This window comes from Capricornis sumatraensis, chromosome 18 (assembly GCF_032405125.1).
Source record: "Capricornis sumatraensis isolate serow.1 chromosome 18, serow.2, whole genome shotgun sequence".
In the NCBI taxonomy this organism is placed as follows: domain Eukaryota; kingdom Metazoa; phylum Chordata; class Mammalia; order Artiodactyla; family Bovidae; genus Capricornis; species Capricornis sumatraensis.
Window position 1 is genome coordinate 38,503,277 of NC_091086.1, and position 18,632 is coordinate 38,521,908.

An 18,632-nucleotide genomic window follows, 5' to 3' on the forward strand; every position below is an offset into this window, starting at 1 on the left:
AAAGATTATTTTTCTTTTTTTAAAGTGACAGCTTACCTCGCTGGCTTAGCAAGTATTTTTCCCTATTATAGTTTGTTTGGAAAAGAGCTTAACTTGGAAGCCTTCTTTATCCTTAGCTCTTCCTCCCGCCCCCGACTGTACCATTAAATCCTAGCAAACAGGGTGACTAAAAACGATAGGGAGTAATTACCCCCCAATTCCCCCCATTTTATGTATGCCAGGCCTTGTTACTTTTAAAAGTTGATTGCAATAATCAGTTCAGGGCTGGTCTCTCCTTGCAAGGTCACAGGCTGAGCATGCATTAAACTTCTGACTTTAGCTCAGAGTGAGGTAAACAACAGGACTATAAATAGCCAAGTTTCTCACTGTGGCTTTGTGGAGCCGCCCAGCTGAGCAAAGAGAAAGGAAGCAAGCTGGTCGGAAGGGGTTGTGTAAGTAGAAACTTTGTGTTTTCCAAACATGATTCCTTGAGAGTTTGCTAAATGATTTGATTTTCGGGTCTTCATAAAATGTTTTTGTCCTTAGAATAGATTTTTTTAAAAGAGATGGGTAAAGAAAATAACACGAGAGTCTAAACTCCGGGTGCGGTGGGGACATTGTCAGTTCTAGCTGATTTTTGCCCTGCTTTCTGCACAGCTGAGGATAAAGATAGGGGCAGAGGAGGCTGGAGAAGTGGAATACTTTTCCTCTGTAAACAGTTGTGTTGTTATTATAGGCAATACTATGTGTTCAAGCTTAAGTTTCCCACTGAAATAGGAAGGAGAGCTCTAATGGCAAAACAGCTGGTGGGTTTGAGGAGCAGATCTGGCCTGTGTAGGGTGCTGTAGAAATGTCCAGGGATATTGTGAGCAATTTCAAGGTAAAAGAAGAGAAAGCAGGTTTGGTTCACTGTGCAAAATAGTCATCCTTGAAAGAGTCAAAACCCATGTCAAAATCAGTGGTTATTGGTGCTTTTAGGAGAATGAGAAGGGGACCCTCAGAAGCGGGTCTGAGGATGCGGGGCTGGGGGAAGAGGGTGGAAAATATTTTTGCATATTTTGTCTTTAAATGGGGAATTTTAAACAAATATAGGTCTGTCTGTGGTCAAGAAATCCAGGCTTGTGATTGAAAAGTGATGAGATTAGTGAAATTCACAACTACATTTTAATTGTTACCGCATTAAGTGAAGTCTTTTAGTAGTGTCTGACTCTTTGTGACCCCATGGACTATACCTGCCAGGCTCCTCTGTCCATGGGATTTTCCAGGCAAGATTACTGGAGTGGGTTGCCGTTTCCTTCTTCAGGAGATCCTGAACCCAGGTCTCCTGCATCGCAGGCAAACTCTTTACCGTCTGAGCCACAAGGGCTTCCAATAAATCTAATTTTATTCATGTCATTATTTTATATAGTTGTCTGACAGCTGTAATCAATCAAAAGTTTCTTAAGTAAAAAGTTATTTTAAGAAAACAAAGTTAACAGCTTCTTGATTATAGTGATGGGAAAATCTCGAAGTGTGAACTCTGTAATCCACTACCCTCTGCCAATGGCTTTAGTTATTTTTTCATCAAAAAACTAAATGAGCGAAATAACCTTTTCATTTATATTCACTCTTCAGCCAGTTGGAATGGTGTGCAGAGTGAGGGTGCCAGGTGCTAAGTTTATGCTGAAGGGTCTGTAACTACTGAATTTATATTCTATAAAGCGGGGAAAATCTAGTCATTCTAGTAAGAAACAAAAAAAGCCTGAATAATTTTGATGTTTTGTCATCTTAGGGCATAAAAAACTCAATTCCCTCTGTCCTAACCTAGAGGGGTGGGGTGGAGGAGAGAGAGGGAGGCTTAAGAGGGAGGACGTATATTGTACATACAGCTGATTCATACTGTTGTGAGTGATGGAAAGCACAAAAAACGAACACAACATTGTAAAGCGGTTATACTGCAATTAAATAAATAAATTAAAACCCCCAAATTCTGGCTACTGTAGTTACTAAAATGTAGGTAAGAGGTCATGTGTTGGAATCGGTAGAACTGGTTTGAATTGTTTCCCTGTGACTTAGTACCTGTGTGAGACTTGGGCAAGCTGCCTAAACTCACTTAGCCAGTTTTCTCAGCTGCAAAAAGAGATAATGGTCATATAATTGTAGTCAGGTTTTTAAAAGTTCTATCCACAGCTACTAGTGCATTAGAGCCCATATCAGTCTGATTTTAGCTTCTCTGCTCCCCTCTTAACTCTGGGCTCACTCTAGGTAATTTATCATTAGCTGCCTCCTCTCCCCCAACCACCCCGTCCCCAAAGTACTTTTACTTTTTTACCATAGATCAGTGCCTGAACATGTGCCGACTTCCTTGTTCTGGAATTTTGCCTCGATCTGTCTCCCACCGACCTTCATATCAAAATAAGCACGCTTATCTTGATGACCTGATTCACTTGGTGTGTCTGAAATTAAATATTAAATGTATGGATTTTCTTTCTCTGCTCATCTCTGCTGAATATGTTTTTTTTTTTTTTTCCACCACCTATCTACAGTTCATGTGTTTTATTTGTACCTCTCTGCAGAGAGCTCTGGCCCTTGTTTTGGGAATATTTCTTATCATGTATTTAACTTTCCTACTCAGAGGGGCATTTTTTTTAACCCAAGAACACGCCATCTAGTCACAGGAACTTCCTAAAAGTAGTGGTAGCCAATAAGTAGACTCATAAGAGTGTAAATTTCAGTGAATCTTAAGGGGTACAAGGCCCAGTGATTTGTAGTATTTCTTCCTGGCCAGGTGTCTTCTCATTGGTCCACATTGGTCTTGGCTATGACAGCAATATTTTGGCAGGTAATAACATCTGAATCTCATGTTGGCAGACAGCCCTCACTGCCACCTCCTTTCTTCCTAAGTTCTCTTCCCATGATGTCTTTTCATTTCTATGCAGAATTCCCTATGTACCCTTCCTGTGCTTAGATTGGTAGAGGAAAGAAAGAAGCAGTCAGAACTTGTATCTCAAAAATCAAATAATGTCGACAGAATGTTACTTGGTTGTAGAGACCATATTCTAAGAATTTCCCTAGACATGTATTTTCTCCTGGACATATATCTTGTACTAGAGAAGCACTTGACTGCCTGTTTAGGCTAATCTTCATAGCAGGCTTATTCAAGTATCTCGCTAAGCCAGATAGTTAAGAGGTGCTTAGGCAGCTTCCCTGACTCGGGCTGATCTTTCCCCTTTACAGGGAGATTTGGTGCTAAGATGCCCAATACAAAGAACCCAACAACATGGAGACAGAATCCACTGGCTAGATATTTGTAGAAAGTAGAATTATACCTGCTGGTTTATAGAGATTCCCTGTTAAAATCGTGAAGATGACAGAAAGGTTTTCTCTTTCACAGGACAACCCCAGCCATGTGGAGAGGCCTAGGGCTGGCTCTGGCTCTCTGCCTCCTCCTAACCGGAGGAACAGAGAGCCAGGGCCAAAGCTCCTATTGTAAGCAACCTCCAGCCTGGAGCATAAAGGATCAAGACCCTATGCTGAACTCCTATGGTTCAGTGACCGTGGTTGCTCTTCTTCAAGCCAGCTGATACCTGTGCATTCTGCAGGCATCTAGGTAAGGTAGTCTTTCTATGGTCTAGAATTTCTTAAGGGGATAGCTATTCAATAGATACATGCATAAAACAATAAAAGTAGAAAAGATACATTTACTAAATTGTATAAAAAAACCCACTGTATTTGTTGGCCTAGAGCATGTTAGAACAGAAAAGACTAGGGGGATGTTTACAGTGGCTTTCCTGGAGCTATGTAAATATTTTTTTCTTTTTGTGTACCTATATTTTATAGTAGCCTACAAAATATGTATTACTTGTGTAAGGAAAATGTTTTAAATTGTACTCCTGCAAATGGATTGCTGCTGGCTGCTGCTAAGTCGCTTCAGTCATGTCCGACTCTGTGCGACCCCATAGACGGCAGCCCACCAGGCTCCCCCGTCCCTGGGATTCTCCAGGCAAGAACACTGGAGTGGGTTGCCATTTCCTTCTCCAGTGCATGAAAGTGAAAAGTGAAAGGGAAGTCGCTCAGTCATGTCCGACTCTTCACGACCCCATAGACTGCAGCCTACCAGGCTCCTCCATCCATGGGATTTTCCAGGCAAGAGTACTGGAGTGGGGTGCCATTGCCTTCTCTGCAAATAGATTAGTTATTTCAATATAGGAAGCAGATATGAGAGCTTTGCCAGAGTAGAACAAACACTACACTTGCCACCAAAGGTCTTGAGTCATTTAATGAATTTATAAATATATATATTTGTTGGGTTATTTGCCAAATACTTATTGTATACAATTTCTCTGTAACTGGGAGATGGATTAAAAAGATACACACTTCATAGGATTATTGTGAGGACCATATGGACTAATGTTTGTGCAAGCACTTGGCATATAGTTTTTACTGAGTATAAGAGTTCAGTAAATGATTAGAAAAATACAAGTTTTAGTCTTTTAAAACAATATAAAAAAGAGGTCTGAGTAAGTAAAAAATAAAAGAGTTTCATGTAGGAAAATAGAGGAGAAAGGGAGAAGTCACTAATTAAATTATTCCTTTTTTAATATTTTTTCCAAATATTTTAGATTGGAGGACCTGCGAGTAAAACTGGAGAAAGAAGGATATTCTAACATCTCTTATGTTGTTGTTAATCATCAAGAAATCTCTTCTCGATTAAAATATGTGCATCTTAAAAATAAGGTTTCAGAACATATTCCTGTTTACCAACAAGAAGAAGACCAACCAGATGTCTGGACTCTCTTAAATGGAAATAAAGATGACTTCCTCATATATGACAGGTGTGTACCCACCTTTATACACACGTGCATGCACACCCACCCCCAAATTACAATATACCTGCTTCATAGTTAATGTAGTAAGTGATTTAAAATAAGACATCTGCTTTTATCTTGTTACCAAATACTCAGTTTCAAAGTGAGCCCATTAGAATGTTTGGTTTTGCCAGATGACTTCCTTATACACAAAAGAATTCACTCCAATAGGGAAATAAGGAAAATTGACTATACTTTCTTCCCCCTGTACATTAGCATTCTGATTAAATAAAAAGAAAAATCAATTTGTACCTTACGTACAATTCTCACTTAAAAATTTTTCAGATGAATAACCGTACTTTGCAGACTACTGGCTTATCTCTAAAATTACTATTAATACATTTTAAGGTTATATATCTGCATTTCTTAAAGTATGTTAATCATTTAGGCATAATCTGTATGAATCTGCTTTTGATTCCATGAATGAATAAAATGTTTGTATTATGAAGGAACTTCAATGCATACATTATTTGCTATCATCATTTCTAGTTGGTGCTGGTTTGTTTGGTTTTTGGCTCTTCAGGGATGGTAAGCCAGACTCTGCCTAGGTCTGAGACCTACTTGGTCTTACCCTAAGTATTTTTAATATTACATGTTATTCTTTTAGGACTGCAAGCTTCTAATTTAATCTGTTGCAAAGTTTAACCTTTTGATATTCATATAAAATTGTATATACAGGATAAAATGGGGGCAAGAAGGGCATTTAAACTCCACCGTTTCTGAAAATGCCAAGTGTATTTCCATTTCTTTCATTGTGCTGAAATTTTTGCTGCATCATATTCTTATTTAAATCAGTGGGCTACTGGCCAAGACTGGAGGATCTTTCTCATTATGCTGTGATTTCTTATTGTGTGGAATTTGTGCTGCCTTAGCAGTTATGAAAAGATCATGTAATTTTCAGACCTGATTTATGAGGTCAGTGGTTTGAACTTTGATAGAATTTATGAGTCAATTACAAAATTGTATTTGACCAAATCACAATAACCACATAATTTTGACATTTATTGACATATATCTATTTCATTTTTCACAATGCTAGTATCAGACTCACTGTAATCTTTTCTTTGAAACTTTTTATTTTGTATTGGGGTATAGCTGATTAACAATGTTGTGGTAGTTACAGGTGAACAGTGAAGGGACTCAGCCATACATATACATGTATCTGTTCTTCCCCAAGCTCCCCTCCCATTCAGGCTGCCATATAACATTGAGCAGAGTTCCATGTGCTATACAGTAGGTCCTTGCTGTTTATCCACTTTATAGCAGTGTGTACATGTCCATCCAAAATTCCTTTACTATCCCTCCCACCTGGCAACCATATCAGACTCACTATAGTCTTGTCATGACCTGACCTGGTATGCAGTGCCAGGAAGCTTGAGATCCCCTTCAGGGAAATTTGCTAAAGTTATGAAAGGGTCTTATAACAGTTATAAGACCATGAAACCTACAGTCTCATGCCAGATGGTGCATAAGTAGGATCATGACACTGAAAATATTGTTCACTTTAGTTTAGTCACTCAGTTGTGTCCAATTCTTTGTGACTCAGTTCTTTGCACCAGGTTGCCAAAGTATTGGAGTTTCAGCTTCAGCATCGGTCCTTCCAATGAATATTCAGGACTGATTTCCTTTAGGATTGACTAGTTTGATCTTACAGTCCAAGGGACTCTCAAGAGTCTTCTCCAACACCACAGTTCAAAAGTATCAATTCTTCGGCACTCAGCTTTCTTTATAGTCCAACTCTCACATTTTGACTAGATGGACCTTTGTCAGCAAAGTAACGTCTCTGTTTTTTAATATGCTGTCTAGGTTGGTCATAACTTTTCTTCCAAGGAGCAAGCATCTTTTAATTTCATCGCTGCAGTCACCATCTGCAGTGATTTTGGAGCCTCCCAAAATAAAGTCTGTCACTGTTTCATTGTTCCACCATCTATTTGCCATGAAGTGATGGGACCAGATGCCATGATCTTAGTTTTTTGAATATTGAGTTTTAAGCCAAAATATTGTAATGACCGTTATATTTTTCAGATGTGGCCATCTTGTATATCATCTTGGTTTGCCTTATTCCTTCCTAACTTTCACATATGTAGAAGATTCCATTAAGACTGTTTACTGTGAAGATAAATGTGGAAACTGCTCTCTCAAGGTATTTTTCTCAATTATTTTTCTTTGGAGAAAAGAGGAAATCTTTTAAGAGCTACTCAAGTTAGTATTTCATGACTAATTAGCTAAACCAGCATTTCTTTTGGTATACAAGAAATAAACTACAAGTCATTTTTATAAGTACCTACACTTCCTGTTATGTAACATACACTTTAAAACATCTTTTCAAGATTCATATTGCTTTTATCTAGGAGGAGTTTAGAGAACAAAAATCAATGCAGAGTACGTATTTTAATTACCACCAAATGATATTGCATGACTTTAAGTGCTTAAAGAACTCAGCCAACATAAAATACACTATTACAATATTATGAATGTGCTCATATAAGAACATAGTGATAGTGAATATTATCCATGGCATTATCTGAAGTGGAACAGGCCCAGATAACTACTTAATTCACCAAGAATGTAAGACTGTCAGCTTTTCTGTGACGCTCTTACACAATGCACTTGAAATTACTGATACTTTTAAAAAATCATTTTATTTTTAAAATTAATAACTTTATTGTTTTTTACTTCTTCACAACCACTAGAATATTTATTCTTTGTTATGAGAAACACTATATGTATGTATGATTTATAAAAAAGATACTCAAAGAATTGATTTTAACTTATATTAACTAAATTTCTTAAATAAACTTCTTTTCCTCAGATTGAGAAGGAAAATAACTCCAAACAGTGTTTCCTTGACAGAGCAAGTTGGCAAAATTTGAACTCAGGTTCAAAAATAATTAAAAGTTTTATTTATGAGCTCTGCTTCCTTTAGATTTTCCCCAACTCTAAAGAAAGCCATTCACATTCTAATGACTCACTTAAGTTAATTAGAAAACCAACAGTTTAGTTAGTTTACCTTAGTTGTGCCATTCTTCACATTTTCATCTGCATAATACTACTGTGAGGGTTATTTCACTGCTTTTACAGATGAGACTGAAGTAAAGCAAGAAAAGTACTAACTCAGTGTCTAACTTATACTCAGTGCCTAATGAATGTTAGCTATGTTGGTTCCTATTTTGGGATTTGTTTCAGTATTTTGAAATTTTGAAAATGCCTAGTAATTATAAATATTAGCAGAGTTAATTTTATTGGCTCTTTTGAGTTATCAGAGAGAAATTAGTTCGTTTCAGAAAATAATATTAGATTCAATGCTTTGTTGACACTGGTGTGAAAGGTTCCGTTTGGTAAACTGATTTTAGGATTTGAGAGTTGTTTGATTTTACTGCAGTCAATCTAAGTTCTTTTAACCAGTTAGTTTATTTAGTTTTGCTTTTGCAGATATAAATATAGTGGTTTTGTTTTCTTTTTAAGCCTTATGTATCTCTCAAATTCTTCCTCAGAATTCTTAAAAATTTAGGAAATGCTTTTAATAAGGAAAGGAAAATTTGAATTCTGCTGTTGATTTAACTAGTATAGAAGCTTAAGTATTGTTAAATCTTTAACTTACTACATTTTAAAAAATCTATTTTCAAAACATTTACATTGATTTATTCGCAAAATGTTTGAAGATTCTTTAGTTAAATGCAAACTTTGTACAAGAAGCACTTTATAATTAAGTATGGATGGGAACCAAATTTTAATAAAAAGTCTAGGTGTTGAGGCTGAGATAAATTTTTTTTCTCTTATTAATATGATGCTGGAAACACAAAACCAGTTCAAATCTAATTAAGCAGTTTGACTTTCATATATGTTAACTCCAGAATTAATTTTTTCATGCATTCTTGCTAAATCTATAAATTTGTTAAGTGATTTATAAAATGTATTCCAGACACTGGAAGATGAAGACTTCTGTAAAAGTGTATCTCTGGCTACCAAGGAGAAAACAGCTGAGGCTTCACAGCGACATCACCATCACCATCACCATCACCGTCAGCATCCCCATCCCCATCCCCACCCCCACCCCCACCCCCACCCCCACCCCCACCCCGGGCATCAGCTTCATGAAAATGCTCATCTTTCAGAGTCTCCAAAACCAGACACACCAGATACCCCTGAGAATCCCCCTCCTTCAGGTCTTCATCACCACCACCATAGGCACAAGGGTCACCAAAGACAGGGTCACTCAGATAACTGTGATACACTAGTAGGAAGTGAAAATTTACAACTTTCTCTTCCACAAAAGAAGCTCTGACGAAAGAGATGCATAAATCAGTTACTCTGACAGTTTCCCAAAGATTCAGAATCTGCTTTGAGTAGCTGCTGTTGCCACTGTCGACATCTGGTATTTGAAAAAACAGGGTCTGCAATCACCTGACAGTGTACAGAAAACCTCCCCTCTTTATGTAGCTGACAGGGCCTTTTGGCAGAGGAGAACGTCATTGAATCTTGACAGTGACGTTTGCCTCCAGCTGCCTGACAGGCAGCAGGTCAGCAGCTCAATCCCACAGAAGCCAGCACCAAGTGAAGCTGAAAAAATAAGGCCAAAATGTGAAAATGACCTTCAAATTAAATATATGAAATTGGATATATTCCCCAAGTCAATCTACACAATTACATTTCCAGCATTTGTATAAGCTACCTAATTAATAGTGATTCAAAAATAGGAATTGGATTTGTGCAAACATGGAGAAATTGACTTCCACATTTAAAAATTTAAGTCAAAGAAATTTTGACCCAAACCATATTTTTATTCAGCTGAAAGGTGGTTGCAGCATTTGGTTAATATGTTTTTCTTTTTCTTTTTCCAGTATTCTACTTGCATTAATGAGAACAGAAACGTAAACTATAACCTAGGGGTTTCTGTTGGATAGTTGGCAACTTAGAATGGAGGAAGAACAACAAAGACATGTTTTCCATTTTCTTTACTTATTTCTCAAAACAATATTATCTTTGTCTTTTTAATCTTATGTTTTTAACAGATTAAACCTTTAAAGCAAGAAGTGAATTCTGTCTTTTCAGACCCAGAAATACTCACACATGAATATTTTGCTATGATTACATTTTAGATATCCATTTATACTTTTTTATATCTAAGACTCATATCTTGATTTTTACTATCATATATGAATGAAGCCTTTATATCTTGTTTTTTTTAATCATACTCTTTAAAATTTGAGATTGCCAATGTTGAAAGATAGATGGGAAAAGATAACAGAATGTTGTCTAACTCTTGATTGCTTAGAAAGTATTTCCATAGTCAATGATGGTTCAATAGGCAAACCAGGTCCTATAAACCTGAATTATTTTTATGGTTAATACTATTAAGCAGAAATGTAGAACAGGACTGGCAAAAATGTGGATGTTTGAATTCAATAAAAAAGTTTAAAGCTTTTTGTTTTCATTGTTGTTATTACTTAGGTAGTATGTTATATTGACAATCAAAATTAATTTTCAACTGCTTTTAAAGAAATTAAATAGCAACTAATGAACCTTCTCAAAACCGTCTACGCTTAAAGTGAGGATCTTTGCCAACAAGTTTAACTTGAGAATCTTTGCTGATAGAGAGGCGTTGTTCTAAATCACGAATGGTATTACGAAGAACTGCAATCTCCTTGTCTTTTTCTTCCTGAAGATGCTGAAGTTTCTAAATGGAGCAGAACAATTTTGTTATTGCAGTTCATAAATAACTAAGTATTAATACAAGGAACAACAAAACTGCAAAAACGATGCTTCTGGTTTAAGTAGAAGTAGGTATTTAAAAAGATACCATATTTTAAAAGGTCTATAATTTTGTTTTTGTAGGTGTTAACGGTAAAACTGGTGTAAGGACAAAAAACACATATTAGCACTATTTGTTGAATAAGAAGAAATATGCTATCTGAGTACCTAAACAACTTCAGAATAGTAAGTCAGCTTTAGTTCAAAATACATGATGGAATTCCTGAGATAGTCCAAAGAGTCAAAGGACTTGTCTGATGTTTTAATTTACTACAAAGATTTACTAGTGTAAATTGAAAGTAACTTACAAAGATTATTAAAAATTTAATGTCTTTCTCATAGTGGGATAAATATATTTTCAGGAAAACTGCTAAGTATATTGTTTTAAATATAACTTTTGTGGAAACACATTAAGAATTTTTTTGAGCAACAGTCATGGAAGAAAAAAACTCACGTACCCTTTTGTAGATGCTGTGTGGTGAAACAGTAGAATCTGGATATGATTTTGTTTTAGTTTGAACTCTTGCTAGCTTGGCATCAAACTGAATCAAGTTTAAAAGAAAGTTGAGAACATTCTAGTTAAATGAAACAATTGTTTCTATAAATATAATCCACTATATTCTTAGATGTATAATCTGTAGTTCAAGTGTATTCACTGTATAACAGAAGATAGAAAAGTCTTCAGAACAAGGATTACCCAAACAAGATTGACCCCAGCTGTACTTAAAAATTATCTGGGCAGGGTTTTTAAAGAACGGAATACCTGGATACTACCTTAGAGATTCTGGGGTGGGGTCAGGAGCATTTTTCCTCAAGACATCCATTGATTCTATCATGTAGGGTTAATAATCTAGTTAACTAGGGTTGAGAATCTCATTAACTTAAAGGTAGATAAAAATACTTTCATGTTACTATGGGTGTATTTTGTAAAGAAAATGTAGTGTAATCAACATTCATGGGAAAACATTTAAATATCCTTCTATAGAAACTGTGAAGCTAAATAGTAGAATTTGGATATGATTTTACTGATTTAGCTTGAATGCTTGCTGGTTTGACATTAAACTGTATCAGGTTAAAAAAATTCTCATGGGCCATTCTTACAGGTCATGTTTTTTTTTTTTGCAAAATCTTCCATTATTTTTCCTTCAGGTTGAGTTTAGTGTAGCCTCAGTGTGAACTAAGAATAAACTCAGTGAGATCGTGTTCTGGTTTGGGAAGCGAATGGATAGTTACAATGAAGATAAATAGCAAGTAAAAGTCGCTCAGTCGTGGCCAGCTCTTTGTGTCCTTATAGACTATATAGTCCATGGGATTCTCCAGGTCAGAATACTGGAGTGGCTAGTTGTTCCCTTCTCCAGGGGATCTTCCCAATGGAGGGATTGAACCCAGGTTTCCTGCATTGCAGGCAGATTCTTCACCATCTATCTTTCTACACATTTATTAGGAAAAAAATTAGTTATTTATTGTAAATGAAAAACTTCCAGTTGGTTCATCAGGGTTTCACAATTACTGCTGAGGAGAGAGTAACATTAAGGATTAAAAACACTCTCCCTACTGCTAGAACACTAATCCTAAAAAGGCTGCATAGACTCAGCTGTCAAATGTAGGTAATCTTTGAGCTGTCTCTGCAGCCAGAGGAGATAGTACCCTCTGTGGAAATCAGCATCTTTTGAATGACTGAAGAGTCCCACCTTGAGGCCAAGTGCTGAAAGGCAGTAACTAACAGTTGTGCAGGGTTTGAGCACTGCATGCTATGGATGAAGAATAAGCCATGTGTGAAACTGTCTCACAGGGTTGTTTCTAATCCTGAAATTTACCTCACTGTGATGACAAAGAATGGCCTAGGCTAAGGGATGCATCCTCAAATTCAGCAGAGCCTTAAACACTTACCTCTAGCTGTAGTTTGATCATTTCATTTTGTTTTTCCCTTTCTTGAGTTCTTAACTTTGCATTTAACTCGGAAATTTCCAACTCCTTTTTCTCTATCAGTTCTTTATTCTTTTCTTCACTTAATTTGACTGAATAAAAAAAATTCACCTTAACATTTCAAAAATCTTAGAAGATTACTTTTTTGTATTTAAAAAAATGACAAGAAAGTACAATTTATTAATAAAAATGTATTTTAGAAACTGTTTATGTGCAGGGTAGCTTTTATATATTTGTAACAAGTCCCTTAAAAATGACTGAAACAAAAGGGCTGCCCACTGAATGCTTTTGAGTGAGTAAACTAATTTGTACTGTTAAATATCTAGAGAATAATGTTCTCTGAATGCCTGGAGAATACGAGATTTATTGGTTAAAGAGAGACACAAAGCCTGGGTTCCTATGTATAGAGGGCTTCACATCACAGGATGACTAGAGCTTTACCAGCTTGTTCTGGCTCCCTCACTATTTCCCTTCATAGGCATTTTTGTCCAATAAATTTCTTTGAATTTTCTACTCTCATCTCAGTGGTTCCTTGGAGGATCTGAATTAGCACAAGAAACAGTTAGGATGGGCACTTACCATGTTGTGAGGAAGAGGACACCATCATCAGTGGTATGTGGAGGACTGGGAGTTCCTAATACACCACAGGGGTCTGATTACTCAAGATTTTGTTGTTGTTGTTTAGTCGCTAAGTCATGTCCAAATCTTTTGTGACCCCCACGGAGTGTAGCCTGCCAGGCTCTGTCCATGGGATTTCCCAGGCAAGAATACTTGAGTAGGTAGCCATTTTCTTCTCCAGGATGCTCTCCAGAGGATCCTCCCAGCCTAGGGATTGAACCCGTCTCTCCTGCATTGGTAGGCTGATTCTTTACCACTGAGCCACCAGGGAAGCCCACTGAAGGTTTTATGAGCAGTTATCTGGGAAAACGTCCTGGTGGAGGTGAATGCCTTGTACGTATAATAGTTCAGGCATTTGAAAGATGAGAGAAACAAAGCCCACAAAGACAGAAGAGTTATTTATCGCTAAATTAAATTGACCTCCTGTGTGTGCATGCTCAGCTGGTTCAGTCGTATCTGACTCTTTGTGACCCCATGGTCCACCAGGGTCCTCTGTCTCTGGGATTCTCCAGGCAAGAATACTGAGGTGAGTTGCCATGCCGTCCTCTGGGGGATCTTCCCAATCCAGGGATCGAACCTGTGTCTCTTACATCTACCTGCACTGGGATAATAAGAAACTGAGAGCTGTTAGAAGGTAAAGATTTAAAGAACAGGCGAGAGAGTCAGACAGTCTCTTTGGAAGCCCACATACAGGCTCTTATGAACTCTAGTGGAAGCGCAGGCACAGCTGAGCAACAGAATCGAATAATTAAAGTTGCAGAACTCCAGAGTGGTTTAAGTGCTCAGCCAAAACAGGTGTGCCATGTTAAATTAGAATCCTGGTTGGAAACACCTAATATCCTAAAAAATAAGACAGGGATATCTGGATCAATGCCTATGAGGAAACTGCTTTGACAGCTCCCCTAAATGCTCAGAACTGGCGGGAGTGACCTACTTTTTCCTAGTAAGGGCTAGCCCTTAGCTTAGCTGATGAAAGATGCTGCAGAGGCTCCTCTCCAGAGCGGCCCTTGCCTCCTCTTTCGGTGGCTAGGCCAATAACTAGGGTTAAAGCTCAGTATCACCTGGCTGGGGGAATACTGGGGCTGGTAAGTGGGGAAAGTGAATATACCCCAAAGAGCTGCAAGAGTTAGCTAGATTGTACTGGGAAGAGCCATGTGAATACCCTTGAGAAGGCACTTTGAGGGTGCTGGATAGAAGACGACAGAAATTAAGACTAGGTAAGCAAGAATTCATGGACTTGAAGATACTCTTTAGGGTCAGGGGAGATAATACCGGAACAAGGACCCAGGATATGGGGCAAATTCTGTTGGAGTAGCCTTAGACCTCTAGAGAAAGTACTGGCCAAAACAGAGTGAAGTGGCAACACCTGAGATGCCCTGGCAGCTAGCGAGAAAGGTATAAGGAAGCTCTCGAAAGTTGGCATGCTTGAGTAGATGTATCTTGTGAGGCAAGAAAACGCACCAAAGATTATGTTCCTTAGGAGGACACAGAAGACACACTATTGATCAAGCCACAGGGAATGTGTTGGTGAGAGACAAACCAGCATCACCAAGAAGTTCAACTTTCACTCTTATCTGCAAGCTAGGTCTGATAGTAAGAGGTTATAAAGTTGGGCTCATTAATATTCATGATGGTGTCCCCCTTCCCCCACCAAGTTATAGAAGCCAGATGATGGTGCTCAACTGCCAGAAGCCAGGAGGCCACAATTATCATAATGACCAGAAAGGTCAGAAAGCAGCCAAAGGGGTGTTTTTGAGAATCGTAGAGTGAGTTAACAGATGAGCAGTAAATGCTGCTTAACCAGTACAAAAGAAATAAGAATGGAGGAACAGGAGGCTGAGGGCACATGGCCCTGTCAAGAATTATTCTTTGCTTGGTTCCCTAACCTGAACCAAGGTTTTGGTCTAGAACCTGCTGGCTGAAAATACACAGTTAGGTCCCTAGGAGGAACACTTCAACAACCCCTCTTCTAGGTTTCTCCTGAGGAAGAAACGTCCACAGGAAGTATGGAGAACCTGCTGCCTGAACTCCTATGGAGAAGGAGGTACGTGTAGCATAAGGAGGGAACTGCTGTGCCCATGAGATTGCATCCTTCAGATCTCCACCTGCAGGGAACGTAACTGACTCATTGGTTTTCATGACCATGTTTATGCTGAGGTCTTGATTCCCAAGAGCTGCTCCTAGCCACTGACTGAACTTGGCATGGATACTAAGGCAGATTTGTTCCTGACAGTTGCAGAACTTGGCTGATGGGCAACTTTGGCCCAACTTTGCTGACTTTTTTCTTATAAATGTGTCACAGACTGACTTCTGTCCAGCACACCTTTCTTCCTTCTCTTTTTCACATCGATTTGACTTGTAACAGCTAACCCATCTCCCTCAGTTTTCTCCCTATCTACCCTCACAAATGTTTTCCTTTATAAATCTCTCGAATGTCTAATTCTCTGAACCCAAAGAAACTGCAAAACTCTTTTCTAAAGTGGTTGTGTAATTTTACAGTCCCACTGGTAATGTATGAGAATTCTAATTGCTCCAAATCCTCACCAACACTTGGCATTGAAGTTTTGAGTCCATGGGGTCGCAAGAGTCAGACATGACTGAGTGCCTGAACAACAACAGAAGGTACAATGTGGTATCTCACTGTGGTTTTAATTTGCATTTTTCTACTAACCAATTATGTTGAACATGTTTTCATGTGTTTATTTTCACCTGTATATATTATCTGTGTCCAAATATTTTGTTCATTTCCTTATTGGGTTGTTTGACTTATTATTGAATTAAGAGTTCCTTATAGATTTTTGAACATAAGTTCTTTATCAGTTATGCATTTGTAAATATTATCTACTAGTATGTAGCCTGTCTTTTCACTTTCTTTTGTGCTGAAGGACAGAAGTTAATAATTTTTGATGTTCAATTTAGAATTTTTTCCTTTATTGTTTGTGCTTTTTATTTCTTTGTAAGAAATTGTGGCTAACTCAGGGTCACAAAGATTATCTGCTATGCCTTCTTCTAGCTGTTTTATAGATATAGGCTTACATTCAGACCTATTATTCACGTTAATTTTTGCATATGGTGTGCATCTAGGCTTGTTAAGAAACTTTATGAAACCAGTTAACTCTCAACATTAGTTCATGAGACCTACTTTGCAGAAGGAAGAATATTTCATTAGTGAAATTATATTCAATATAATGAGTATATAAATATCAAAGCTAACTTACATTTTATACTAATTTTACAATAATATTAACTATCTCATATTAAATAATGTTAAATTCAAACTCCATGAGTCCAATTTATAAATGTAATTTATATCACATAAATATACAGAAAGCAACAGACCTAAATTGAGATGTGTAAAGGCAGTGTTTATTCAATAATATTGGTAATTACTGAAAAAATTATATATGCATGTAAGGTTTTTTTATGGTATCTTCAGTTCAGTTCAGTTGCTCAGTCGTGTCCAACTCTGCGACTCCATGAATCACAGCACGCCAGGCCTCCCTGTACATCACCAACTCCCGTAGTTCACTCAAACTCATGTCCATTGAGTCGGTGATGCCATCCAGCCATCTCATCCTCGGTCGTCCCCTTCTCCTCCTGCCCCCAATCCCTCCCAGCATCAGTGTCTTTTCCAATGAGTCAACTCTTTGCATGAAGTGGCCAAAGTACTGGAGTTTCAGCTTTAGCATCAGTCCTTCCAGTGAACACCCAGGACTGATCACCTTTAGGATGGACTGGATGGACCTCCTTGCAGTCCAAGAGACTCTCAAGAGTCTTCTCCAACACCACAGTTCAAAAGCATCAATTCTTCGGCACTCAGCTTTCTTCACAGTCCAACTCTCATATCCATATATGACCACTGGAAAAACCATACCCTTGACTAGATAGACCTTTGTTGGCAAGGTAATGTCTCTGCTTTTCAATATACTATCTAGGTTGGTCATAACTTTTCTTCCAAGGAGTAAGCGTCTTTTAATTTCATGGCTGCAATCACCATCTGCAGTGATTTCGGAGCCCAGAAAAATAAAGTCTGACACTGTTTGTACTGTTTCCCCATCTATTTCCCATGAAGTGATGGGACCAGATGCCGTGATTTTCATTTTCTGAATGTTGAGCTTTAAGCCAACTTTTTCACTTTCCTCTTTCACTTTCCTCAAGAGGCTTTTTAGTTCCTCTTCACTTTCTGCCATAAGGGTGGTGTCATCTGCATATCTGAGGTTATTGATATTTCTCCCAGCAATCTTGATTCCAGCTTGTGCTTCTTTCAGCCCAGCATTTCTCATGATATACTCCGCATAGAAGTTAAATAAGCAGGGTGACAATGTACAGCCTTGATGTAGTCCTTTTCCTATTTGGAACCAGTCTGTTGTTCCATGTCCAGTTCTAACTGTTGCTTCCTGACCTGCATATAGGTTTCTCAAGAGGCAGGTCAGGTGGTCTGGTATTCCCATCTCTTTCAGAATTTTCCACAGTTTATTGTGATCCACACAGTCAAAGGCTTTGGCATAGTCAATAAAGCAGAAATAGATGTTTTTCTGGAACCCTCTTGCTTTTTCGATGATCCCGCAGATGCTGGCAATTTGATCTCTGGTTCCTCTGGCTTTTCTAAAAGCAGCTTGAACATCTGGAAGTTCACGGTTCACATATTGCTGAAGCCTGGCTTGGAGAATTTTGAGCATTACTTTACTAGTGTGTGAGATGAGTGCAATTGTGCGGTAGTTTGAGCATTCTTTGACATTTCTTTTCTTTGGGATTGGAATGAAAACAGACCTTTTCCAGTCCTGTGGCCACTGCTGAGTTTTCCACATTTGCTGGCATAGACGGTATCTTAGAATTCAGTAAATTAAAAATAAAAACTTACCTTTTGTCTGCATATCTTGATAAAGTTTTGTTATTTCAATCTTATGTCCCTCCTCTTTGATTTTCATTTCACTCATAAGTTTTGCAATATTATTCCTATGTTCCTGTAGATTAAAACATATATTCATTGTTCAATTTAAGTATGTGTTCACATCTTTTGATTAGATGAAATTTTCAAAGTTTATATTAATTTTTGATTATAATTATATCTAGAGAGGAAAGATATTGTTCATTGTTTGAATGCTTAACTTTGACAAGGACCAATTTCTTGTTCAAGTAGACAGATCATCTAGACACAATGATTTTTTATTTTTGCCTCCTGAATTCTCATCACCATATCTATAACTTATCATAGATGCTCAAAATATTTTAAGTGTGTACAGAAATGCCATGAACATTAAAATATTAAAAAAAAGCCAAACTATATTGTAGAGCCAACTTTATGTATCATTTCATAGCCAGTGAGCAACTTCACTTTCACTTTTCACTTTCATGCATTGGAGAAGGAAATGGCAACCCACTCCAGTGTTCTTGCCTGGAGAATCCCAGGGACGGGGGAGCCTGGTGGGCTGCCATCTATGGGGTCACACAGAGTTGGACACAACTGAAGTGACTTAGCAGCAGCAGCAGCAAGTTTATCCTGACATAGGG

General features: G+C 37.8%; 2 protein-coding genes across 2 annotated transcripts in view; one reads left to right on the forward strand and one right to left on the reverse strand.

The window, feature by feature from the left end:
* The first annotated feature begins 301 nt into the window (after positions 1–301).
* On the forward strand, positions 302–10,229 carry SELENOP (selenoprotein P). Its single transcript, XM_068990422.1, has 5 exons — positions 302–431; positions 3,353–3,568; positions 4,581–4,793; positions 6,852–6,969; positions 8,749–10,229. The coding sequence occupies exons 2-5, from the start codon at positions 3,366–3,368 to the stop codon at positions 9,427–9,429; spliced, it is 1,215 nt and encodes a 404-aa protein (XP_068846523.1). The 5' UTR covers positions 302–431; positions 3,353–3,365; the 3' UTR covers positions 9,430–10,229.
* A 124-nt stretch (positions 10,230–10,353) lies between these two features.
* Positions 10,354–18,632, reverse strand: part of CCDC152 (coiled-coil domain containing 152) — a 39,253-nt gene continuing 30,974 nt past the window's right edge. Inside the window, exons 4-7 of the mRNA XM_068990804.1 lie at positions 17,983–18,085; positions 12,468–12,595; positions 11,036–11,119; positions 10,354–10,503 (exon numbers count right to left, since the gene is read on the reverse strand). Of these exons, the coding sequence (XP_068846905.1) occupies positions 10,354–10,503; positions 11,036–11,119; positions 12,468–12,595; positions 17,983–18,085 (465 nt within the window). The remainder of the gene's footprint in view (positions 10,504–11,035; positions 11,120–12,467; positions 12,596–17,982; positions 18,086–18,632) is intronic.